This window comes from Oncorhynchus gorbuscha, linkage group LG19, assembly GCF_021184085.1.
Source record: "Oncorhynchus gorbuscha isolate QuinsamMale2020 ecotype Even-year linkage group LG19, OgorEven_v1.0, whole genome shotgun sequence".
Classification (NCBI taxonomy): domain Eukaryota; kingdom Metazoa; phylum Chordata; class Actinopteri; order Salmoniformes; family Salmonidae; genus Oncorhynchus; species Oncorhynchus gorbuscha.
The window spans coordinates 22,656,017-22,682,982 of NC_060191.1; the positions used below are offsets into that span (position 1 = coordinate 22,656,017).

A 26,966-nucleotide genomic window follows, 5' to 3' on the forward strand; every position below is an offset into this window, starting at 1 on the left:
CAAAGGACAGATTTCAACCAGTCTAATGTTCATTGCTTGTGTTTCTTGACCCAAGCAATTATTTTATTTTTATTGGTGTCTATCTACACTATCTACCTAGAGAGTTTCCATCTGTATTTTTCGGAGCTGTCTACATACCACCACAGACCAATGCTGACACTAAGAGCGCACTCAATGAGCAGTATTCCGCCATAAGCAAACAGGAAAACGCTGATCCAGAGGAGGCACTCCTAGTGGCCGGGGAGTTTAATGCAGGGAAACTAAAAACTGTTTTACCAAATTTCTATCAGCATGTTAAACATGCAACCAGAGGCAAAAATACAATCTACACCCCCTTTACTCAAATCAAATCAATTCAACGTTTATTTGTCACGTGCGCCGAATACAACAGGTGAAATGCTTACTTACAGGCTCTAACCAACAGGGCAAAAAAGGTATTAGGTGAACAACAGGTAAGTAAAGAAATAAAAACAACAGTAAATAGACGGTGAAATATAACAGTAGCGAGGTTATATAGAGGCACTGGTTAGTCGGGGTGATTGAGGTAGTATGTACATGTAGATATGGTTAAAGGGACTATGCATATATGATAAACAGAGTGATCCTGATTTCGACCACTGCAGCAAAATCCAAGTCCTTGTTTCAGTAATTTTTCTTCCATTTGGTGCCTTTAGAATGTGACACTGTTCTTTTCATATCACTTTTGCTCAGTTTGTATTTATGCTCAGTTATTACATTTAGTGTGGGTGCATTTATGGGCTTTTACATGTTTTGTTATCCACAATCAACAGCAGTGCCAATGTGTATAGGAGTTATTCAACTTGAATACAGTAACTTGGGCAGTATAGCATGTTGTCTTTATATGCAATACAATATTTTCACAGACAAATACGAGTCAGCACTGTATTTCTGATTAAATCAGCAGGGTTTTGCACAGTACAGTGCCTCATGTTCTTCATGTACAACAACCACACACACTACACATACTGTAAATTTGAACAAAACACCTGACAGATGAAGTGAGTCTAAGCTCACTTCACAAATACAGTTCTGAACAGCGCAGAATGGAAAACAGATACAGTACCTCCCTCCATCATCAACCCCCGAATCATACAAATAGACACTTCTGTCTGTCATGCTTGGATGATCATGCAAAAACAAATGCAAAGCCTGGCAGATTTTTGGGTTCGTCTTTTAGTTTCTCATCCTTATCTTGAGAAGACGGATATGCTGCAGATACAGTATCTTTCATGAGACAGTCATCACAGCGAATCCCTTCTGAGGTAAGAAGAAACAACTTTGTGAATGTTTGCTATTTCTTTTATGCATTATAAAGTGAGAAACGTATCCTGGATACATCTTTATTTGCGGTCATAACGAGGTGATAATGTGAAATACCTCATGTGCACATTGAGATAGGAACGTTGCTAAAATGCTGTCAGTTCCACTCTAAAGTCATAATAAAGTGTCACCAATACATTTCTTATATGAGAATGTACAGTCATTTAGATATTTCTGTCTCAATGATATGGTAATAATGAGAGAGAGAGAGAACCAACAATTGCAAGACAGAATAATCGAATGGGAAGTGTAAATTTAAGTTCCTGGCCTCCACCTGACAAAAACTTTAGGAAAAACTAATTGTGTGCTGCCACCAAACAGGCAATAATATAGGCCTACACTAGGTTACTGCCAATACAATTTGCAGTAAACGTTACTTGTACAAGTGAAACTTCTAAACAGATATTTATATTATTGTGGAAGTGTTTATTACTATCCTTGAAGTGAGCAAAAGCATTAAATAAATGCTCTCGATTGTGCATCTGTAGAAGTTTGTGAGTGCTTTTGGTGAAAAGCCTAATTTCTTCAGCCTCCTGAGGTTGAAGAGGCGCTGCTGCGCCTTCTTCACGATGCTGTCTGTGTGAGTGGACCAATTCAGTTTGTCTGTGATGTGTATGCCGAGGAACTTAAAACTTGTTACCCTCTCCACTACTGTTCCATCGATGTGGATAGGGAGGTGTTCCCTCTGCTGTTTCCTGAAGTCCACAATCATCTCCTTAGTTTTGTTGACGTTGAGTGTGAGGTTATTTTCCTAACACCACACTCCGAGGGCCCTCACCTCCTCCCTGTAGGCCGTCTTGTCGTTGTTGGTCAATCAAGCCTACCACTGTTGTGTCGTCCGCAAACTTGATGATTGAGTTGGAGGCATGCGTGGCCACGCAGTCGTGTCGAACAGTATCAAGTGAAAGGTTTTACTCATGCTCAGTTCTAGGATCTGGAGTGTTCCAGATGTGGATATTTGAAGTAGAAGTTATGGAACTCCCTCACGTGCTTGTGTTTTGGAAAAAAGTCCACAATGAAAATTACTATGCCATTGCGGCCTACTGTAGCGTACCATTTTATATAATAAATATATACATCTATATTGAAAGGACAATATCACTGGAGTCATTGCAAATCAATTTATGCCACTTGTGTAGCCTACCTGGATCTGGCAAATTGATTAAAAAAACTATAACTCTGTTCAATCAATCAAATGTATTAATAAAGCCCTTTTTACATCAGCTGATGTCACAAAGGGCTGTACAAAAACCCAGCCTAAAACCCCAAACAGCAAGCAATGCAGTTGTAGAAGCACGGTGGCTAGGAATAACTCCCTAGAAAGGCCAGAACCTAGGAAGAAACTTAGAGAGTAACCAGGCTCTAAGGGGTGGCCAGTCCTCTTCTGGCTGTGGCAGGTGGAGATTATAACAGTACATGGCCAAGATGCTGTTTTATCCTTGTGTTATTATTAAGTTATACATTGTCATGTTTAGTTAATTAAATTGGAAGTTATCAATTGTGATCATGGTCACAGCTCTATCACAAATGTATCATTCTCCACATTTAATGTCAGTTTCATTGTGGATTTCCCCCTGAGATGTAGGCATGTTGGCCTATCAGGGCTATAGGCTTCCTGCATCTAGCTCAGCAAACCATGGCAAAATTCAATTGCAATTATAATCCCAGATTTTAGTCAGTACCCTACGCCTATTGAAATTACAAGTCAATTACGCAAATAGGCCATTTATAACCATTTGTAGTCTTAAACATCTGGCACATAATAATGACACAATTGCCAGAAAATAGCATAACATTTGTTTTTTGAAGTTCATCTAAGTGTTTCTTGCACAGAGATTTCGAGATCCTCTGTCCAACTTTCATCACTCAAACTCTCCTGTTGGATTTATCTGTAGTTATGAACATATGCAAACAGGATTTATTTGAACTGGGTGGTTTGAGCCTTGAATGCTGATTGGGTGAAAGCCCTGGTATATCAGATGTGTACCACTGGAATGACAAAAGTTTTTTCTTCTAATTACGTTGGTAACCAGTTTATAATAGCAATAAGGCACCTCAGGGGTTTATGGTATATGGCCAATATACCACGGCTAAGGGCTGTTATTTGTAGTATATGGCCAATATACCATGGCTAAGGGCCATGACCTAAGAACTAACTGTGCTTAGCCATGGTATATTGGCCATAGACCACACCTCCCAGGGCCTTATTGCTTAATCATAGCAGTCAAAACAGGTTAAATCAACATCCATGGATGGAAAATGATCTGGAGAATTTAATAAGGGCGATTTATCTTTTCTCTTGTGACATATTCTTAAACTAGCAATAATTATTATTCTGATGGAAAACCACGTTTTTCTTCTTAGCGTTTAAAAATGATTTCAATATTTCTATTTAATTCGCTCAGTAATGTTATGGGAAAAGGGTTTATTGGATAAATGTGGCAACTCTCTCGCGAAAAACATTTTTGGGGGCTAGTTTTTAGGCCTTGTGGGAAGGTTTTCAGAGGTCAAATACATTTTAGTTAGACCTGGCAACCCTGCACGTGCCTGCCATCATTCACTTTGAACTGGACTGTGCGCTAACAGGCAGTTGCAACAGCGTGACTTTAGATCATTATAACTCATTCGCCATAGGATACCAAATACACCTGACTGTATTTCTGAAAACATGTAAACACCACGGGAGTTCTCTTACGTTTGGGAAATGTACAGTCCTATTGATCAAACATCCATGAAAAGGTAGTATCTCTCTCCCACAGTTATTATGCACATCAACAACAACAAGATCAACAACTAACGCTAGCTAGAAATCTACAGTAACAAAGGAACATTAGATAAACCCTCTCAAAGTATTTCACAAAATTGCACTGATAAACGATGGGGAATTGTAGCCTACTCGTCCTGCAGCTTGACTGCCAATGTATGCTTGTCCCAAACAAGCACCCAAACTAACTGGCTAAAGTTGGCTAGCTTGCTAGCTAGCTACTTCCAGACACAAATGAGAGAACACCTCACTCTGACCTTTATACTTGCAGAGCTGGTTAGGCTGTTTACATGTTCTCTAGAACGTTTGTGACTAACTATTACTTTTTTGTTTACAATTACAGACATTGGTCATATGCAGCAAGTGTTGTGCATTCATAAATGCATCAGTTATTCTGCGTTCTGGCACACTCAGAGGAGAGTGCTCTGAAATCAGAATAGATAGCCAGAGTGAATTTGCGAACGCAAGAGATATGATAACTGGATAACAGTCATTCAAGTTCTTGCTAGCTAACCAAATGACACCTGCATCTCTAGCTGTGTATAGCCATAGAAAAACTGTATGAGGAAAGAAGTATGGAGCGAGATAGTATGTTAAACCTTTTGGCAGCTATCTTAAGAAAAGTCATGCATGAAACATGAAAAGTGAATGTTAAATTAGATCTATAAACGTTTTCCGAGTGGCTCAGCTGTCTAAGGCACTGCATCGCAGTTCATGAGGCATCACTACAGACCAGGAGACTCATGAGGCGGCGAACATTTGGCCAGCGTCGTCCAGATTAGGGGAGGGTTTGACCGGACAGAATTTCCTTGTCCCATCACGCTCTAGTGACTCCTTGTGGACGCCAGCTGGATGGTGAAGTAGAACTGACAGCATTTCTATCGACTTTGCAGATATGAAACAAACAGATCATATCAGTGAAAAATATAAAATTCCCAGTTTATGCTACAAAACAAACGTCTTAAGAGGTTTTAAAAATCTGTAATTTTTTTAATCAACATTCCATGACATTGGACCGTCGTCCTCACATCATCGGAACAGGAAGTTATATTGTCGTCAAGGGCTTATATAGGAAGGGAGAGGAGGGCGTGTTTGAAAAGTTTTATAACCCATGTCCCTTCACAGGGACAGGCCACTGATTGAGCAGAGCCCTGTCTTATGAAAACCCAATTCTCACATTTTAGAAGCTAAAATCACATTTCATCCCATCATGAATAATTTCATATTCAAACATTTAAATTGAACAACAATTCCATGTGAATCCGATAACTCTGATGTGTAGACTTTCCACTGCAGAGTTTGTGTCATCTTATCATTGATGAGAATGTCTCAGATGACAACCAAACTGACATCATATTCAATAAGTACCACCGCATATGTTCAATTGTTCGGATTACCAGAATATAGTTATTTTCCCCCCACCTTCTGATGTTCCCAGAATCTCTATATTAACCAAGGGTTTTGCAAATGTAACATCAGTAGGGTAGAGAGGAAAAAGGGGGGAAGAGGTATTTATGACTGTCATAAACTTACCCCCCAGGTCAATGTCATGACACTGTTTACTTAACCAGTGAACCAGAGAGGCATATGCAGCTGAGATATGCTTTGTACACACACACACACACACACACACACACACACACACACACACACACACACACACACACACACACACACACACACACACACACACACACACACACACACACACACACACACACACACACACACACTAATAGTATGTTTCTACTACAGATATCCAGTAATAGTCATGATACTCAAGAGAACAGTTGCAATGTTCCATTTCTTGACAGTTCTTCTGATGCTGTTAAATGGTAGGTGAACATTTTATCTTCTTTAGTTACATATGAAATATACCGTGCATTCAGAAAGTATTCAGACCCCTTGACTTTTCCCACATTTTGTTACTTTACAACATTCTAAAATTGATTAAATTGTTTATTTCAGGTTTGTATAAATTTGAGCAAATATTATATTTACATAGGTATTCAGACCCTTTAGTCAGTACTTTGTTGAAGCACCTTTGGCATCGATTACAGCTTTGAGTCTTCTTGGGTGTGACGCTACAAGCTTGGCACACATGTATTTGGAACATTTTTCCCATTCTTCTTTGCAGATCCTCTCAAGGTCTGTCAGGTTGGATGATAAGCTCCGCTGCACAGGTCTAGAGCAGGTTTTCATCAAGGATCTCTCTGTACTCTCTGCTCCGTTCATCTTTCCCTGGATTCTGACTAGTCGCCCAGTCCCTGCCGCTAAAAACATCCCCACACCATGACGTTGCCACCACCATGCTTCACCGTAGGCATGGTGCCAGGTTTCCTCCAGACATTATGCTTGGCATTCAGGCCAAAGAGTTCAATCTAGGTTTCATCAGACCAGAGAATCTTGTTTTTGCTCTGACATGCACTGTCAACTGTGGGATCTTATATAGACAGGTGTGTGTCTTTCCAAATCATGTCCAACAATAGAATTTTCCACAGATGGACTCCAATCAAGTTGTAGAAACATCTAAAGGATGATCAATGGAAACAGGATGCCCCTGAGCTCCATTTTGAGTCATATAGCAAAGGATCTGAATACTTATGTAAATAAGGTATTTCTGTTTTTATTTTCAATACATTTGCAAACATTTCTAAAAAACATTTTTTGCTTTTTCGTTATGTGGTATTATGTGTACATATGAGAAAAACAATGAATTTAATCCTTTTTCAAATAAGGATGTAAAGTTACAAAATGTGGAAAAGGTCAAGGGGTCTGAATACTTTCCTGTCACTCCTGCTCCCGCTCTTCCTCACTGGCGCTCGAGGGCACCAGGCTTCCCAGCACTACACACTCCTGCCACCATCATCACACACACCTGCTTCCCTCGTCAAGCGCATCAGAGATTCATTGGACTCACATGGGCTCAATCACCTGTGTTATTACCTCCCCTATATCTGTCTGTTTCCCAGCTCTGTTTCCCGCTTCAGCATTAATTGTCATATGTCTTTGTATTACTCGGTTCTGACGCTGTTTCTGTCCTGTTCCATGTCTGTGCAAAATTAAATGTTCACTCTCCGTACCTGCTTCTCATCTCCAACGTCGGTTCTTACACTTTCCGAATGCACTGTAACTGTTACTGTCAGGTGCACTGAAAACCATATATTCCCATATCATTTTATAAATGTTTCAATTGCTTTGGTGCTATTTCTGAAGTATGAGGTGAATTTTCAAAACTCTTAGTACAAAACTCCAAACTGGTAACACTTGTAACACAGCAAGTCTCATATTCAAAACCTTTTATTGTGCCTTCATTTTGTTTGGTCATATCTTTCACCACACCATTTTTGGTCCAACATATACATTTACTGTGAAATACCATGGGAACATTGATTTAATCACCAAAACACAACATAAGCATCTATTCTCAATGGAGTTATTAACCAGTTAATCCAATAGCAAAAAATGCAAGATACATACACTATATATACAAAAGTATGAAGACACCCCTTCAAATGAGTGGATTCGACTATTTCCGCCACATTTATAAAATCGAGCACACAGCCCTGCAATCTCCATAGACAACCATTGACAGTATACTGGCATTACTGAAGTGCGAGGTGACTTTCAACATGGCATCGTTATAGGATGCCACCTTTCCAACAAATCAGTTCATCAAATTTCTGCTCTGCTAGAGCTGCCCTGTCAACTGTAAGTGCTGTTATTGTGAAGTGGAAACGTAAAGGAGCAACAACGGCTCAGCCACGAAGTGGTAGGCCACACAAGCTCACAGAATGGGACCGCTGAGTGCTGAAGAACATAGCGAGTAAAAATCATCTGTCGTCAGTTGCAAATGTCAGCACAAGACCTGTGTGATGGAAGCTTCATGAAATAGGTTTCCATGGGCGAGCAGCCGCACACAGGCCTAAGATCACCATGTGCAATGCCAAGCGTCGGCTGAAGTGCTGTAAAGCTCTCCGCCATTGGACTTGAATTACAGTCCGAAAGACTAATCTGAGTTTGCCAGATGCCAGGAGAACGCTATGCATAGTGCCAACTGTAAAGTTTGCCGGAGGAGGAATAATGGTCTGGGGCAGTATTCGGTTCAGGTTCGGGATAGGCCCCTTAGTTCCAGTGAAGAGAAATCTTGACGCTACAGCATACAATGGCATTCTAGACAAAGCTGTGCTTCCAACATTGGAACGCTGACTGCGAGCCCTAATCGCCCAACATCAGTGTCTGACCTCACTAATGTTATTGTGGGTGAATGGGAGCAAGTCCCCGCAGTACTGTTCCAACATCTAGTGGAAAGCCTTCCCAGAAGATTGGAGGCTGTTATAGCAACAAAGGGGGGACCAACTTCTTATTTTGTGTGGCTCAGTTAGTAAGAACATGGCACTAGCAACATCTGAGTTTTGGGTTTGATTTTCACTGGGGTCACATACGAAAATGTGTAGACTCACTGTGGTTACTTTGGACAAAAGTGCTTGCTACGTTTAACGGCATACACACACACACACACACACACACACACACACACACACACACACACACACACACACACACACACACACACACACACACACACACACACACACACACACACACACACACACACACACACACACACACACACACACACACACACAGTACCAGTCAAAAGTTTGGACACACCTACTCACTCAAGGGTTTTTATTTATTTTTACTGTTTTCTATGTTGTAGAATAATAGTGAAGACATCAAAACTGTGAAATAACACATGGAATTATGTAGTAACCAAAAACCAAATCTAAAATTTGGACATCAATCAAGTTTTTTCTTATTGGTATCCTTTAGTATTGATTTCTTTACAGCGATTCGACCATGAAGGCCTGATTCACGCATTCTCCACTGAACAGTTGATGTCGAGATGCATCTGTTACTTGAACTCTGTGAAGCATTTATTTGGGCTGCAATTTCTGAGGCTGGTAACTCTAATATACTTATCCTCTGCAGCAGAGGTAACTCTTCCTTTCCTGTGGCTGTCCTCGTGAAAGCCAGTTTCATCATAGCTCTTGATGTTTTTTTTGACTGCACTTGAAGAAACTTTCAAATGTTCCGGATTGACTGACATTCATGTCTTAAAGTAATGATGGACTGTCATTTCTCTTTTCTTATTTGAGCTGTTCTTGCCATAATATGGACTTGGTCTTTTACCAAATAGGGCTATCTTCTGTATACCACCCTACCTTGTCACAACACAGAAGACAAAGAACAGTGAGACACAGGCTTAAATCTTAGACACACAGAAGGTAGGGTGAATACGGAGGGTACGGGGTAACACAGGATGGACAGCAGTGGAACTCAGAACTCTGGAGATGGGAAAGAACCAATGAAACGAGGGGACAGTTTGACGCACTCTACCCGAAGGGGCAGGTCCCGTGTGGACAACCATACACTCTGCCCAATGCGGTAGCGAGGAGTTGGGGTTCGGCAACGGTCCGCTTATAGCCGCCCTTCTCCAGGTACGTTGACAGCGGCGGACAAACATCTTGGCCGAGGGTACGCTGACCTCCTGCTCTTGTTCAGGGAAGAGTAGAGGCTGATACCTCATGGAGCACTCGAAAGAGAGTCCTGTGGAGAGTCCCGTGGAAGAACTGGGAAGAGTGTTCAGGGCATACTCCATCCAGACCAGTTGGCGGCTCCAGGTAATGGAGTTGGTCTAGACCAGGCACCTTAAGGTGGTCTCCAGGTCTTGATTGACTTGCTCCGATTCACCATTAGTTTGGGGATGGAATCCGGATGACAGGCTGGCCGATGACCCAAAACAGAGACAAGAACTGAGGACACCGTTTGGAGACCATGTCTACCGGGAGTCCATGGACCCGGAAGACATGCCTCACTATAAGCTGGGCCTTCTCCTTGGCAAAAGGTAGTTAGGGGAGAGGGATGAAAGGGGCAGCCTTGGAGAACTGGTCGACTTCCATCAGAATGACAGTGTTGCCATCAGACGGAGGGAGCCCAGTGACAAAGTACAGAGATATATGAGACCAAGGACGTGGAGGGAACGGTAGTGGCTGCAGTAAGCCAGAAGGAGCTTGCCGTGGAGTCTTGTTTTGAGCACACACAGTGCATGTGGTGACGAAGGCAGAGACGTCAAGGGACCATTGTGGGCCACCAGAAAAGTTGTCGAAGGAAGGCTAGTGTACGATGGGACCCTGGATGACAGGTCAGCCTGGAGGAATGAGTCCATTCCAGGACCCGGGACAGGACTGGATTAGGGACAAAGAGCCGGTTAGTCAGGCCCCCTTTGGGTCCAGGCTAGGAGTGTTGTGCCTCGAAGGTTCTCAATACCCCAATCCACAGTGGCAGCAAGGCATGGGGTAGGGAGAATGGTTTCAGAGGTTGAGGGTGTGGCAGAGGAACTGTATAGGTGGGAGAGCGTGTCAGGCTTCACATTCTTTGACCCTGGGCAGTAGGAGATGGTGAAGTTAAATCTGGTGAACAAGAGGGCCCACCGGGCCTGCCTGGCGTTGAGGCGCTTGGCTGTACGGCGATATTCCAAGTTTTTATTGTTGGTCCAGACCAGGAATGGCTGCTCTGCTCCTTCCAGCCAGTGCCTCCACTCTTCCAATGCCATCTTCACTGCCAGGAGTTCTCGGTTGCCAACATTGTAGTTCCTTTCAGCAGGATTGAGACGATGGGACAGGAAGGCACAGGGATGAAGCTTCTGGTCCTGGGAAGATCGCTGGGACAGGATGGCCCCCACTCCAACATCCGAAGCATCCACTTCCACCACAAATTGACGCAAGGGGTCCGGATGGATGAGGATGGGTGCTCTTGTGAACCGATGCTTCAGGTCCACAGAGACTTTGCTGACAGCTGGAGACCATTTGAACTGTACCTTGAGAGAGGTGAGTGCCAAGAGGGGGACCGCCAGGGTGCTGTAACCCCAAAAGAAATGGCAGTAGAAGTTTGTAAATCCAATAAATTGTTGAAACTGCACCCTGGACGTTGGTTGAGGTCAATCCACTACTGCTTTCACCTTTCCAGGATCCATCTGAACATTGTCCTCAGCAATGACATATCCCAGAAAGGTGATTGTAGAACGGTGAAACGCACACTTCTCGGCTTTCACAAACAGTTGGTTCTCCAGGAGGCGCTGAAGAACCTGTCTGACATGAAGAACATGGTCTTGTGCAGATCGGGAAAAAAGCAGGATGTCATCAAGGTATATGAACACAAACCCGTTTAGCATGTCCCGAAGCACATCATTATCCAAACCCTGGAAAACAGCGGGGGCCTTGGTGAGTCCAAATGGCATGACCTGGTACTCAAAATGTCCATTGGCTGTGTTGAAGGCTGTCTTCCACTCTTCACCCTCGCGTATCTGAACCAGGTGGTAGGCATTTAGAAGGTCCAACTTAGAAAATATGGTGGCCCCCTGGGGAGGTTCCAATGCAGAGGAGAGGTAGGGGGTAAATATTCTTGACAGTAATGCCGTTAAGTCCCCGGGAGTCAATGCACGGACGCAGGTTCTTGTCCTTCTTCTCCACAAAGAAAAACCCTGCACCGGTAGGAGATGCAGACGGATGGACGGCCCCTGTGACCAGAGAATCCTCTATGTACTCTTCCATAGCTTTGGTCTCTGGTCCGGACAGAGGATACAACAGACCCTGAGGTGGTGTAATGCCTGGGAGAAGGTCAATAGCACAGTCATAAGGATGGTGCGGGGAAAGGGAAGTAGCACGTGCCTAACTGAAGACCTCCAGGAGGTCATAGTACTCAGTGGGAACAGCAGAGACATCCACAGTCTTGCTAACGTTCTGAGGAAGACGACTTGGGGAAGGCTGTGCTGCTTGAAGGCAGTGGGAATGGCAAAATGGGCTCCAACCCAGGATGGAGCTTGTGGTCCAGTCAATCACAAGATTGTGTTTTTGTAGCCAGGAAAATACCAAAACGACTGGAACATGGGGAGATGCAATGAGGAGGAACTGTATGGTCTCACTGTGGTTACCAGAAACCTGTAATTGAACGGGCACAGTAATATGGGTGACTTCCCCTATAGAGCGGCCGTGGGCACATAGGCACAGAGAGAGGCTGAGTGGGAATACCAAGCTCAGAAGCTATTGTGGCATCCATATGACATTCATCAGCCCCAGAGTCAATGACCACTCAGAGACTTGGATTGGTAATATATAATAATAAATAATAATAATATAATAATATATAATAATATATATGCCATATATGATTGGTCTCCCCAAACCCCAAAAAAAGGGTGTGCAGGTGATGGGAATTAGGGAACTCCCAGTCTAATTCACCATAGTACTGGTACCCACTCGAGACAAGGGTTTCCTAACAGGACAGGTAGCTATAAAGGGTCCTGCCCCTCCACAGTGCAGAAAACAATTACTGTTCATCCTCCGTGAGTGTTCCCCAACTGACAACCTAGCTCTTTCCAACTGCACAGGCTCAGGAGTATCCAACTCACCCATCGTAGATTCACGGGAGGGCTCAGGTGGCTTCAAATCCTCTCGGAAAAGCTGCCTTCGGAAACTTCATAGATTCAAGGAGCCATAGCGGGTGCACTAGTCTGCCCGAGACCAGACCTCCTCTCACACATACGTTCCATTAGGCGTCCAAATCAAATCAAATTTATTTATATAGCCCTTCGTACATCAGCTGATATCTCAAAGTGCTGTACAGAAACCCAGCCTAAAACCCCAAACAGCAAACAATGCAGGTGTAAAAGCACGGTGGCTAGGAAAAACTCCCTAGAAAGGCCAAAACCTAGGAAGAAACCTAGAGAGGAACCGGGCTATGTGGGGTGGCCAGTCCTCTTCTGGCTGTGCCGGGTAGAGATTATAACAGAACATGACCAAGATGTTCAAATGTTCATAAATGACCAGCATGGTCAAATAATAATAAGGCAGAACAGTTGAAACTGGAGCAGCAGCACAGTCAGGTGGACTGGGGACAGCAAGGAGCCATCATGTCAGGTAGTCCTGGGGCACGGTCCTAGGGCTCAGGTCCTCCGAGAGAGAGAAAGAAAGAGAGAATTAGAGAGAGCATATGTGGGGTGGCCATCGATTTTTATGGTTAAGAGCGATAAGGGAGTCGAGGTCCAGAGGTAATTCCCGAGCAGCTAGCGCATCCTTGACATCCTCAGATAATTCGTGCAGAAAATTATCAGAAAGAGACTCCGGATACCAGGCACTCTCGGTGGCCAACGTGAGAAAAATCAACCGTGTAGTCTGCCACACTAAAGGAGTTTTGACGTAAGTCAAGCAGTTTACTGACCACCTTTCTCCCAGATACTGGAGACTCAAATACCTTTCTCACCTCTGCCATAAATTCCTCCAGATGACCACAAATTGTAGATTGTTGCTCCTAAACTGCCGTAGCCCAGGAGAGCGCCCTTCCCGACATAAGCGTAATGATATACGCTATCTTCGATTGGTCTGAAGGAAACGAAGATAGCTGTAGCTCAAAAATAAGTGAGCACTGAGAAAGAAAACCCTGGCAGGCACCAGGATTCCCCGAATATCGCCCTGGAGGAGGGAGCAGCTCACCACAGAGAGGGAAAGAATTACTAGGTGATTGGGGTTTTTCAGAGGTGGCAGGCAGCCTCTGAGATAACAGCATCCAGAACAGGCAAGGATCAAAACTGGGAGGACTAGAAAGGAGGACTAGAAAAATAGCAAAGGCAGGAAAACCACTGGTGGACTTGGAACATACAAGACAAACTGGCACAGAGAGACCGGAATCACAGTGATAAATACACTGACAGAGAGACAGGAAACACAGGGATAAATACACTAACACAGAGAGACCGGAAACACAGTGATAAATACACTGACACAGAAAGACAGGAAACACAGGGATAAATGCACTGACAGAGAGACAGGAAACACAGGGATAAATACACTGACACAGAGAGACTGGAAACACAGTGATAAATACACTGACACAGAGAGACAGGAAACACAGTGATAAATACACTGACAAGAGACAGGAAACACAGGGATAAATACACTGACACAGAGAGACCGGAAACACAGTGATAAATACACTGACAGAGAGAGACAGGAAACACAGGAATAAATACACTGACAGAGAGACAGGAAACACAGGGATAAATACACTGACACAGAGAGACCGGAAACACAGTGATAAATACACTGACACAGAGAGACAGGAAACACAGGGATAAATACACTGACAGAGAGACAGGAAACACAGGGATAAATACACTGACACAGAGAGACCGGAAACACAGTGATAAATACACTGACACAGAGAGACAGGAAACACGGGGATAAATACACTGACAGAGAGACCGGAAACAAAGGGATAAATACACTGACACAGAGAGACCGGAAACACAGGGATAAATACACTGACACAGAGAGACAGGAAACACAGGGATAAATACACTGACACAGAGAGACCGGAAACACAGTGATAAATACACTGACACAGAGAGACAGGAAACACAGGAATAAATACACTGACAGAGAGACAGGAAACACAGGGATAAATACACTGACACAGAGAGACCGGAATCACAGTGATAAATACACTGACAGAGAGACAGGAAACACAGGGATAAATACACTGGCACAGAGAGACAGGAAACACAGGGATAAATACACTGGAGAAAACAAGCGACACCTGGAGGGGGTGGAGACAATAACGAGGACAGGTGAAACTGTTCAGGGTGTGACAGTACATCGCTGATCTTGTCAATATCTGTTTTTTTTTTACTTACTGCGAATATAATCAGAATAGTCATCATCATAATAGTACATTAAAGTATCATACTTTATATGTTAATACATTACAAACATACATTTTCATTTTGTAGTTCTCAAAATCTGTCCTAGACCAACCAATTTAAAGTCTATAGGTTTACCAAACGGTTAAGGGATTATAAATTAACAGCGGTCGGATTCATTAATTGTGAACTGTATTTGAACAAATGAGAAGACTCAAGAATGAGAATATCAACAGTAATGCGAGCATTGCATTGTGAAAAGCAATTACTCTCCATGAACATGTGAAACATTCAACTAGATGAAACACTGATTAAATTTGGTGAAAAAGTGGCTGCACGATTTTGTGTGTTGTACTTAGTCTACTGAAAATGTGCTTAGAGGTTTGAACTGCCTTTTTGATAAATCGGTCCTGAGTTTTGTACTAAGTGTTGTAAAAATGTACCATATACTTGTGACAATTGCATACAAAAAAAACTGTACTATTCTAATCTTGCTTTCCTCTTGGTCCATCATAGTTCCTGTTTGCAATCTTGAAACACCCATCAAAATAACTGGAGAGCACTTGGCCGCAAAGGAAGGTTCCTGCATTACAATCAAATGCACTGTTACCAGCTTGATGAAACATGAACAAGATCAATGGTTCTGGATGAAAAATGCCAAGTGGAATGACATCATGAAGGACTTCACTGGCACAATTGTAATCAGTAACACGAAGGCCCAAACTCCTGCCCCTGAATTTGCAGACAGAGTAAAGTACATTGGTTCTGTGAATTTTGGACAGGTCACACAAAGCGACTGCAGCCTACTCATCAACAACCTGGAAAAGACTGACAGTGGGATCTACACATTCAGATATATAGGAAAGAATGACAAATGGATGACTGAAGCAGGTCTGAATCTTACAGTTGAAGGCAAGTTCACCTTACAGATACATCTGGATATCAATTTCCAATAATAATCACCGCTATTCGATTGACAGTGTTGTAATGTACAATATGGTGTTCTGTCTCTGTCTGATGTCTTGCCACTGTAGATGACCCGTGCCAGGTTAGAGTTCAGAAGTTGAACAATTCAACAGTTATAGAGTCTGCGCCTGTGACCTTTCGATGCTTCACGTCAGGGGCATGTGGATCACACCCAGAGTTCACAGGGCTTGGTCAGACCGTAATGCCTGTTCACACCTCCGAGGGTAACCGCGCAAGCAGTGCGGTCAGCTTTAATGCTAGCTGGCAGGATGATGGGAGGGTGCTCTCCTGTCAACCACAGGGGACCAAAGACCAGTGTGTGAGCAAGAGCATCAAGCTGACGGTTGAATGTGAGTTCATTACGGACTTTCTAGTTCAAACTGTGTTCATCGAATCGCGAAAGTTCAGCGTTACAGCGTGATTGACATTTAAAGGCAATGTTCCTGTGTTAGCAGAGACTGCATTTGCGGTAAACGCTGCATATGTCGTCTTAAATCGGGAATTACCTTTAAATTTATAAATGTATATCCCACAATCTGTACCGCTTCAGCGACACATATAGAGTAAAGTGCTTGATTAGCCTTATCATAACCATTGCATTATTTTTGTTTCAAACCTTTTTTTACTACGAAGAAATCACCCTGCTAATTTGATTTGATGTTTTGTGCTTCTTGTTTTCAGAGTTGAGCAATTTCTATGATCACTTGACTTTTTTGTCTTCTCTTTAAAAGATGCCCCTAAGGAGACAAAGGCAGTTGTACATTTGTCAACTGTAAAGGAAGGACAGCCGGTCACCCTCACTTGTTCCAGCAGAGGGCACCCAAATGCTACTTACTCCTGGTTTAAAGACAGTCAAAAGACCCAATTCAGAGGAACAGAATTATTGATCCAATCTACCACATCTACACACAGCGGGAATTACTACTGCGAAGCTGTAAACCAACATGGGACCCAAAACTCAAACGTTGTTACAATCAATGTTAAATGTGAGATATTCCTTATTTGTGTCATCCAGATATACATTTTGTATCATAGGGAAATGAAATCGAGGAAGAATTCCTTTAAATAATGTTTTAGGCCGTCTCTATCTCACATCCATGCTCATATACATTGTGGAATTGACTTTTTAATACATAGACAATGAAGGCAGCCGACACAGTTTTTATTCAATTGGAATACTCTTCTCTTTCAGATGCTCCTGTCGGAGTGCACATTGAAACAAATAAGGATCGATCTACAATCAAAGAAGGAGACAAAATCAAATTAACTTGCGTGGCGAAAAGCAACCCTGAAGCACATTCATGGTCTTGGTTCAAAGACAACAAAAACATAACCAATGCTTTAAAGGAGTATACCTTCAGTAGTGTACAGCCAGATGACGGAGGACGTTACTCCTGTGAGGCGAGGAATGATGTTGGCAGGGGAAGGTCATCATCAAGATATCAGATAACCGTTTCCCGTACGCCTTTTGCCGTTTTAGCATGTTCAAACACTGTACAGGGAACAACAATTATCAATTAAAATGGTATGCTGAATGTCAAATTCTTACATCCATCCAATATCAATATCAGGAACTACTCAGTTATATACACGGTGCTGAATAAATTAATATACAGTACCAGTCACAAGTTTGGACACACCTAGTTATTCAAAGTTTTTTTTTTTTTTTTTTACTATTTTCTACATTGTAGAATAATAGTGAAGACATCAAAACTATGAAATAACACATATGGAATCACGTAATAACCACAAAAGTGTTAAACAAATCAAAATATATTTTATATTTGAGATTCTTTAAAGTAGCCACCCTTTGCCTTGATGACAGCTTTGCTCACTCTTGGCATTCTCACAGCCTGTTTCATGAGGTAGTCACCTGGAATACATTTTAATTAACAGGTGTGCCTTGTTACACGCTAATGTGTGGAATTTCTTTCCTTCTTAATGCGTTTGAGCCAATCAGTTGTGTTGTGACAAGGTAGGGGTTGTGAAGAACATAGCCCTATTTGGTAAAAGACCAAGTCCATATTATGGCAAGAACAGCTCAAATAAGCAAAGAGAAACGACTGTCCATCATTACTTCAGGACATGAAGATCAGTCAATCCGGAACATTTCAAGAAATTTGAACGTTTCTTCAAGTGCAGTCGCAAATACCGCCAAGCACTATGATAAAACTGTCTCTCATGAGGACTGCCACAGGAAAGGATGTTACCTCTGCTGCAGAGGATAAGTTCATTAGAGTTAACTGCACATCAGTTTGCAGCCCAAATAAATGCTTCACAGAGTTCAAGTACCAGACACATCTCAGCATCAACTGTTCAGAGGAGACTGCATGAGACCGCATGAATCAGGCCTTCATCGTTGAATTGCAGCAAAGAAACCACTACTAAAGGACAAGAAACACGAGCAATGGACATTTGACTGGTGGAAATGTGTCCTTTGGTCTGTGGTTCCCACCATGAAGCATGGAGTAGAAGGTGTGATGGTTTGGGGGTGCTTTGCTGGTGACACTGTCAGTGATGTCATCCCATCTGGTTTGCGCTTCGTGGGACTATTGTTTGTTTTTCAACAAGACAATGACCCAACACACCTCCAGGCTGTGTAAGGGCTATTTGACCAAGAAGGAGAGTGAGCGTCTGCTAAATGACTTAAATGTAAATGTAAATGCATCAAATGACCTGGCCTCCACAATCACCCAACCTCAACCCAATTGAGATGGTTTGGGATGAGTTGGACCGCAGGAAAAGCAGCCAACAAGTGAACAGGATTTTTAAATTTTAACTAGGCAAGTAAGTTAAGAACAAGTTCTTATTTACAATGACGGCCTCCGGCCTTTACAATACCTTAACAACGCTCGTCCAATTGTGAGCCTCCATATAGGACTCCCAATCACCAATCACAGCCAGTTATGATACAGCCTGGAATCAAACCAGGGTCTGTAGTGACGCCTTTGGTAATGAGATGCAGAGCCCTAGACTGCAGCACCACTCGGGAGCCCATACATGGGAAGTCCTACAAGACCAGGTGAAGCTGGTTGAGAGAATGCAAGAGTGTGAAAGCTGTCATCAAGGCAAAGGGTGGCTACTTTGAAAAATCTAAAATATATTTTGATTTGTTTAATACTTTTTTTGGTTACTACATGATTCCATATGTGCTAATTCATAGTTTTGATGTCTTCATTATTAGAAAATAGTAAAAAATAAAGAAAACCCTTTGAATGAGTAGGTGTGTCCAAACTTTTGATTGATACTATGTATATATCTGTTATCTTTTGCAGATGTTCCAAGAAACACTCACATCACCCAAAGCGGAGGTTCCCACGACAACCAGGTGAAGGCAGGTTCTCAGCTATGTCTCACCTGTGCGACTGAGGCCCATCCTGCCCCCAGTGTCTACACCTGGTACCACCATAGTGGAGTATTACCACATAGACTAAGCTCCATCACAGGCCCCAAACATACCCTACTCTTGGTTAGGGTGGGCGTAACAGACGAGGGGTGTTACATTTGTAGGGCCACCAATGACATCGGCACGGGACAGAACAGCAGCATGTCATGCTTCCGTGTTCTATGTGAGTATTATTCATCACAGCTGTAAAAGCTGTTCTTATTGCATAAATGCATCCAGATCTCATATCATAGCCTCCTCTTACTCGGTATCTGAGCACTGCTGAGCCCATTTGCACCTCTCAAAAAGAACAGCTAATAGATTAATAGATGTCATAGAGTATATTTTGGTTAGCTTATTCATGATGACGTTTTACACATGGCAGCCTCTGTGCTCATGTTTGTGTTCATATTTGAAACGTGTATCTACAGTCCTCTCTGACAAACATTTGAATAGGTACAATTAAATATTTGAATAGGTGTTTTTTTTTCAAAGCTCTCCTCCTCTCTACAGATGGCCCAACCAAACCAGTGCTTTCCATGGTGCGCACGGCCCAGGAGGGTCACCTGGTTAGTATCAACTGCACCGTGCAGAGTTTCCCAGACTCTCAGCTCACTCTGACATGGACTCCCCGTCCCTCGGTCTCACCAATGTCTAGCTCCCTTCTTCAAATGCAGCCTCAACCAGTTCTTGGGTTCCTCCAACATTCTGCCAATGTTGTCCGGGGTTCTTTTAATGTTACATTCCTGCAAGGAGGGGTTTACACCTGTCGAGCCCAGAACTCTGAGGGGAGGAGCAGCACAGAGGAGGAGCTGGAGATTACATGTGAGTACAATGCATCATCGTCACCGTCATCACCGTCATCACCGTCATCACTGTCATCATCCTTCTATTATTATTATGATGAAATAGTCAAACATGTTTGATTTCCAAGATAAACATTTTCCATTATGCTTTCTCTGCTATGACACCTACAGACAGCCCCAAAAATGTGATGGCCTCTGCTCACCCTGACACGGTCCTGACTGAAAACAGCCAGCTGGTTCTTACCTGCACGGCTCGTTCCAATCCCCATGCCACCAAATACACCTGGATCCAGATCAGCGCCGGAGAGACCAGGGTAGTGGGGTGGGTCCAGAAGTTGACGGTGATGTCCACAACCCCATCCCATAGTGGACTGTACAGGTGCACTGTCCAGAACTCCTTAGGAACAGGGAAATCGCAACAGGTTGAAGTTAAAGTCAAGTGTGAGTACATCTCTGTCGCCGCTTTATGACAACTACCCGTAGGATATACACCCTATGTAGATCTGAGAGGAATTAATAGATATTAATAAGGTGATAATTCCACCTGGCCTATCAGATGGCAAGATTGAGGGAGATGAACCATACTGCTTACTGCAATCCTCTCAGATCTACATTTGGGATCAGTGTCATCCTTTCAAATGGGTTCAGGTCCTCTGTAACTTTCTGGAATAAAGACTTAAGTGGTCATGTGTGTAGAGCTTGAATTTATGTTCTTCTAATACTATAACTAAAGACAATTCAACACAAGGAAAATGCAAATGCATATTTCTATTCAAATGTATAAGAATCGTTTTCTTCCATTATCTTCCATCACAGATGCTCCAAAGCTCACAAAGGTCATTCACAACATGACCAACAGGTGGCAGAGTGATGGGGAGAGCCCTGTGGCACTGACCTGCCACAGTCACAGTTACCCCCCTGTCAACAGCTACAAGTGGTACAGGCTGGTCGAGGAAAGGGAGCATTTCATCATCAATCACCAGAACATCACTGTCCACCCGGATAAGCCCGGGACGTACTACTGTGTTGCCACCAATGACATGGGGGGGAAAGAATCTGGAAGAGTCGAGCTGTTTCTCAACCGTGAGTGCATAGTGACTGACAGCCAAATCAATAGAGTACAGAAGTGTGACTTATTCTGACTAACATTTCTACCTCAGTATTTCTATCTCACTTTTGATATTCATCTGAGGCCTACACTCTTAGAAAAAAAGGGTTCCAAAAGAGGTTTTCAGCTATCCCCATAAGATAACCCTTTTTGTCTCCAGATAGCACCCTTTTTGTCTCCAGATAGCACCCTTTTTGGCTCCAGATAGCACCCTTTTGGGCTCCAGATAGCACCCTTTTTGGCTCCAGATAGCACCCTTTTTGGCTCCAGATAGCACCCTTTTTGGCTCCAGATAGAACCCTTTTTGGCTCCAGATAGAACCCTTTTTGGCTCCAGATAGAACCCTTTTTGGCTCCAGATAGCACCCTCTGTAGAAAAGGTTTCTACCTAGAACCAAATAGGGTTCTTCAAAGGGTTCCCCTATGGGGACAGCTGAAGAACCCTTCAAGGTTCTAGATAGCACCCTTCTTTCTAAGAGTGTTGCATATTTCATTCTCCCCCTGATATGCTACCTAAATGTATGAATCAATGATGATACAGGCCTTAAAAACCATCCTTCAAGATGCAAAATGTGTTGTATGCATACAGTAAGACAGTATGTAACAACACGTAGGTGGCATTGGCATTTAAAGTCACAGTTCCACACCAAATGTCAAAGACTGTAGCCAGAGTCTGAATGGTCCAATATTGATCCATTTCTCTTTATCGTTACTCCTCCCTCTGTTCTCTCATCGCAGGAAGTGTCTTCCATGTCCTCTCTCTGGTCCTTCCTTTCTGCTGTGTTCCGCTTGTTCTTTTACTCATCTTTCTGGTCTACAGGTGAGTCCTCTGTCAACACTTACTCACTTCACTCCTCTTATTTATAAAACACATATATTTCTTAACCATACGTATTGACTACAGTTAGTAATGACTGGAAACTCACCACAACACCGTTTGTGTGAAATATACACTTTTTGTTTTGCGTTTTTCAGACACAAGAGAATCAAATCGATCCATCAGGGGACATCACATAAACTGCCTTGTTGTGTTCACTTTGGTTTTCTGGTACTGTAACATTCCACAAATACTGCATTATTCTCTTCTATTTATTCTGTAGTTCATTTTGTGAAAATCCCTTGTTAATTGTACATGTGTGTGTGTGTGTGTGTGTCACCGTCAGGGCTGGCGTAATGGCACAAGTGAGAACCTGGTGAGTGAAGGGGGTGCAGCGGCATCAGACCCCCCGGGGAGCAGCAGAGATCAGCTGTACCACCCGTACCACCCAGAGCCCCTGCCCCAACCGCAGCATCCCCATCCCAGCAGGACGTCGGGTCCAGACAGCACGTAAGAGCATCAGACATGTTCTCACACAGACAAGATCACACTGTAGACAAACGCACATAAGCAACCACGTTTGTATGCACACGTGCACACAGAGACGCACACGTCTGGATGGGCAGACATACGCAAGTCTCAATGAGACCATTTAGCAGGCCTCCCTCACATACAATGGGATTCCATTATACTGTGGATCACCACTACTTTCTGTCTCAGTTTGAACATTAAAGGACGATATAGACCTGTGTCTACTTGTCAGTCTTGGCAGAGTGATTCAATTGTTTGTTTTTTTCTTCTTTAAAGGTCCACCTCTGACATATACACTGCATACAGTGTTCTGAAGGTACCAGGTGGAAAGCAGGTGAGAGAAATCGAACAGTGTTGTTGAAGGGATGAAATATGGAGGAGAGAGGCCTTTATATGCTGTATATACTGTAACTCTACAGTTTACTCAATCAATGACTATTACAATTCACAACATGACGTCAAAAATGCCTGAGCGTAGTGGCAGGTAGCCTAGTGGTTAGAGCGTTGGGCCAGTAGCGAAAGGTTGCTAGATCAAAACCCCAAGCTGACAAGGTAAAAATCTGTTGTTCTGACTTTGAGCAAAGCAGTTAATCCACTGTTCCTAGGCTGTCATTGTAAATAAGGATTTGTTCTTAACTAACTTGCCTAGTTAAATATAAACATATAAGTAGCATATACATTGTACAGTAATGACGAGATGAACTAACTATTTCAATTCTTGACATTTTCTTTAATGCATTCCATCTAATTTATTCAGGGTCTTTCACCAAGCCATCCAATCAGAAACAAAGATGAACACACTGGACACACGCAGGAACCTGAAGTCAACTATGCGTCGCTGCAATTCAGGGGCCAGGAGATGTAAGATTGAACATTTTTCTGAGAATGTGGGGAGGGCAGATGAAACCAGGATAGATTCAAATTAAAACTCATCACATTGGCCTCCTGAGTAGGGCAGCGGTCTAAGGCACTGCATCGCAGTGTTGAGGCGTCACTATAGACCCGGGTTCGATCCCGGGCTGTGTGGCAGCAGGCTGTGACTGTGAGACCCATGAGATGGCGCACAATTGGCCCAGCATTGTCCGGGTTTGGGCAGGGTTTGGCCGGCCGGGATGTCCTTGTCCCATCGTGCTCTAGCGACTCCTTGTAAACTTCCGGGTTAAGCGAGCAGTGTGTCAAGAAGCAGTGCGGCTTGGAGGATGCATGGCTCTCAATCTTCACCTCTCCCGAGTCCGTATGGTAGTTGCAGCAATTGGACAAGACTGTAACTACCAATTGGATATCAATTATAACAATAAAAAACAAATCACTTCACATTTGCAGTGCGGTGTCCATTTTAGGGCACCCCCAGGGTCAAGCCTAACCCTTTGAGGCTGAGGCTGTCCTAAAATCAACACCGTACTACAGTACAGTAGAGAGCATTCTTCAGTCATTGCAAAAGGTGAATGCATATGATGTGGGAAAACATACAAATGACCTCAAATACATCATAATTGATATTACCATCATGTAGTAATGTATTGAAACCACTCATGTGAAAATGACTGTAGTAGTCGACCAAAACGTACGTAGGGAAATAACCTGATGAGACAACAGATATGAGTCAAACGCTTACAATGACACAACTTGTCTTCCAGGGGTAGCTTGGGTCCTAGAGACCAAGCGAGAGAGGATGACGTCTATGCTAAGGTTGGCAAGCCAAAGCTGAAGGAAAAGGTCAGTCAACCGTAATAACAAATGTGTAAACCAAAACAATGGGCAACATCACACATGGGCCCATATGCCATGAAGTTACACTGTAACGTCATTGATCACCCGAATGTCATTATTCAGCGTTACACTGTAACTGCAGCTAAGATTGGCCTGCATATTATAATGAGTGAATTTAAAGGAAGCTAGTCAAATTCTGCTTCAATTTAATTATTTGTATAGTAACTCTGTAACCACATGAACTGAATATAAAGTTAAACTAAACATTGCGAATGGAAACTTGGAAGTTACAAAACTCCATTGTTACTGATACAGGATATTGAGGTAAGAGTACACAGAGATCCTGTAAATGACGTAATTCTATTTGTGGTGCATCTTACATCATAGAAAATGTGTAGTAGGAGAAATACTGATGTAAAAAAAAAGCAAGAGGACATTTTAGAAAGATGTTTGTACAGACAGTCCAGCAGTAGCAGAAGGGGGTATCACAGCAGAAGGGGGTATCACAGCCACAAAGAAAATGGGAAGATGACTTAATGTGTTTTACTGGACCTTGATGTTAGCACTCGATAGTTTGGAAAAGGCAAATGAACTACTCGTACAGCGTTAGGATATTTGATAAGAATAATTTTGAAAAAAAATATGACTGCCCAAGACAGTGCCTTGCGAAGTATTCGGCCCCCTTGAACTTTGCGACCTTTTGCCACATTTCAGGCTTCAAACATAAAGATATAAAACTGTATTTTTTTGTGAAGAATCAACAACAAGTGGGACACAATCATGAAGTGGAACAACATTTTTTGGATATTTCAAACTTTTTTAACAAATCAAAAACTGAAAAATTGGGCGTGCAAAATTATTCAGCCCCTTTACTTTCAGTGCAGCAAACTCTCTCCAGAAGTTCAGTGAGGATTTCTGAATGATCCAATGTTGACCTAAATGACTAATGATGATAAATACAATCCACCTGTGTGTAATCAAGTCTCCGTATAAATGCACCTGCACTGTGATAGTCTCAGAGGTCCATTAAAAGCGCAGAGAGCATCATGAAGAACAAGGAACACACCAGGCAGGTCCGAGATACTGTTGTGAAGACGTTTAAAGCCGGATTTGGATACAAAAAGATTTCCCAAGCTTTAAACATCCCAAGGAGCACTGTGCAAGCGATAATATTGAAATGGAAGGAGTATCAGACCACTGCAAATCTAACAAGACCTGGCTGTCCCTCTAAACATTCAGCTCATACAAGGAGAAGACTGATCAGAGATGCAGCCAAGAGGCCCATGATCACTCTGGATGAACTGCAGAGATCTACAGCTGAGGTGGGAGACTCTGTCCATAGGACAACAATCAGTCGTATATTGCACAAATCTGGCCTTTTAAGGAAGAGGGGCAAGAAGAAAGCCATTTCTTAAAGATATCCATAAAAAGTGTTGTTTAAAGTTTGCCACAAGCCACCTGGGAGACACACCAAACATGTGGAAGAAGTTGCTCTGGTCAGATGAAACCAAAATTGAACTTTTTGGCAACAATGCAAAACGTTATGTTTGGCGTAAAAGCAACACAGCTCATCACCCTGAACACACCATCCCCACTGTCAAACATGGTGGTGGCAGCATCATGGTTTGGGGCTGCTTTTCTTCAGCAGGGACAGGGAAGATGGATGGAGCCAAATACAGGACCATTCTGGAAGAAAACCTGATGGAGTCTGCAAAAGACCTGAGACTGGGACGGAGATTTGTCTTCCAACAAGACAATGATCCAAAACATAAAGCAAAATCTACAATGGAATGATTCAAAAATAAACATATCCAGGTGTTAGAATGGCCAAGTCAAAGTCCAGACCTGAATCCAATCGAGAATCTGTGGAAAGAAATTAAAACTGCTGTTCACAAATGCTCTCCATCCAACCTCACTGAGCTCGAGCTGTTTTGCAAGGAGGAATGGGAAAAAAATTCAGTCTCTCGATGTGCAAAACTGATAGAGACATACCCCAAGCGACTTACAGCTGTAATCGCAGCAAAAGGTGGCGCTACAAAGTATTAACTTAAGGGGGCTGAATAATTTTGCACGCCCAATTTTTCCGTTTTTGATTTGTTAAAGTTTGAAATATCCAATAAATGTTTTTCCACTTCATGATTGTGTCCCACTTGTTGTTGATTCTTCACAAAAAAATAAAGTTTTATATCTTTATGTTTGAAGCCTGAAATGTGGCAAAAGGTCGCAAAGTTCAGGGGGCCGAATACTTTCGCAAGGCACTGTAAATATTCTCCAGATTTACAAAATAGCAACATTCGAGCTGCTTCATTTGTATGAATCTCTTTCTATATTCAGACTAATAAATGCAATGACTACGAGAACATTAAGGAAGTGTGTGCTTCGAAGCCCACCATTGAGCCAAACATGGACACGGAGATGGGGAGCAGTGAGGATGACGTGGAGATCAGCTACTCTGAGGTCATGTTCAGGGCAAAGCCAGGACACCAGACAGTCTGTAGTTCTGACCCTCACCAGCATAGGGCCGGCCACAGCAGCAGCTCAGATGAAGAAGACTACATAACCCAGTACTCTGATGTTAAAATATAAGAGGAAGTTTCATTCATAGTCCAAAAAAAGTTAAGGTTTGTTTGTAAATAGTTGTATCACACCTACAGTACCAGTCAAAAGTTTGGACACACCCACTCATTTAAGGGGTTTTCATTATTTTTACTACATTTACATTACATTTAAGTCATTTAGCAGACGCTCTTATCCAGAGCGACTTACAAATTGGTGCATTC

General features: G+C 42.8%; 1 protein-coding gene across 2 annotated transcripts; it reads left to right on the plus strand.

Annotated features, from left to right (window-relative positions):
• Positions 1-1,215: 1,215 nt before the first annotated feature.
• On the plus strand, positions 1,216-26,953 carry si:dkey-24p1.1 (uncharacterized protein LOC556718 homolog). Of its 2 annotated transcripts, XM_046313539.1 has the most exons (17): positions 1,216-1,283; positions 5,861-5,940; positions 15,381-15,776; positions 15,899-16,180; positions 16,562-16,816; positions 17,023-17,289; positions 19,106-19,399; positions 19,729-20,040; positions 20,193-20,462; positions 20,838-21,104; positions 21,867-21,948; positions 22,104-22,176; positions 22,292-22,455; positions 22,753-22,810; positions 23,234-23,337; positions 24,114-24,192; positions 26,521-26,953. In XM_046313539.1, exons 2-17 carry the CDS (start codon positions 5,877-5,879, stop codon positions 26,770-26,772), a joined length of 3,219 nt encoding a protein of 1,072 aa, XP_046169495.1. In that variant the 5' UTR covers positions 1,216-1,283; positions 5,861-5,876; the 3' UTR covers positions 26,773-26,953. The 2 variants fall into 2 exon arrangements, with proteins under 2 accessions (XP_046169495.1, XP_046169496.1); XM_046313540.1 differs by lacking the exons at positions 1,216-1,283; positions 5,861-5,940 and adding an exon at positions 6,579-6,719.
• The last annotated feature ends 13 nt before the right edge of the window (positions 26,954-26,966 follow it).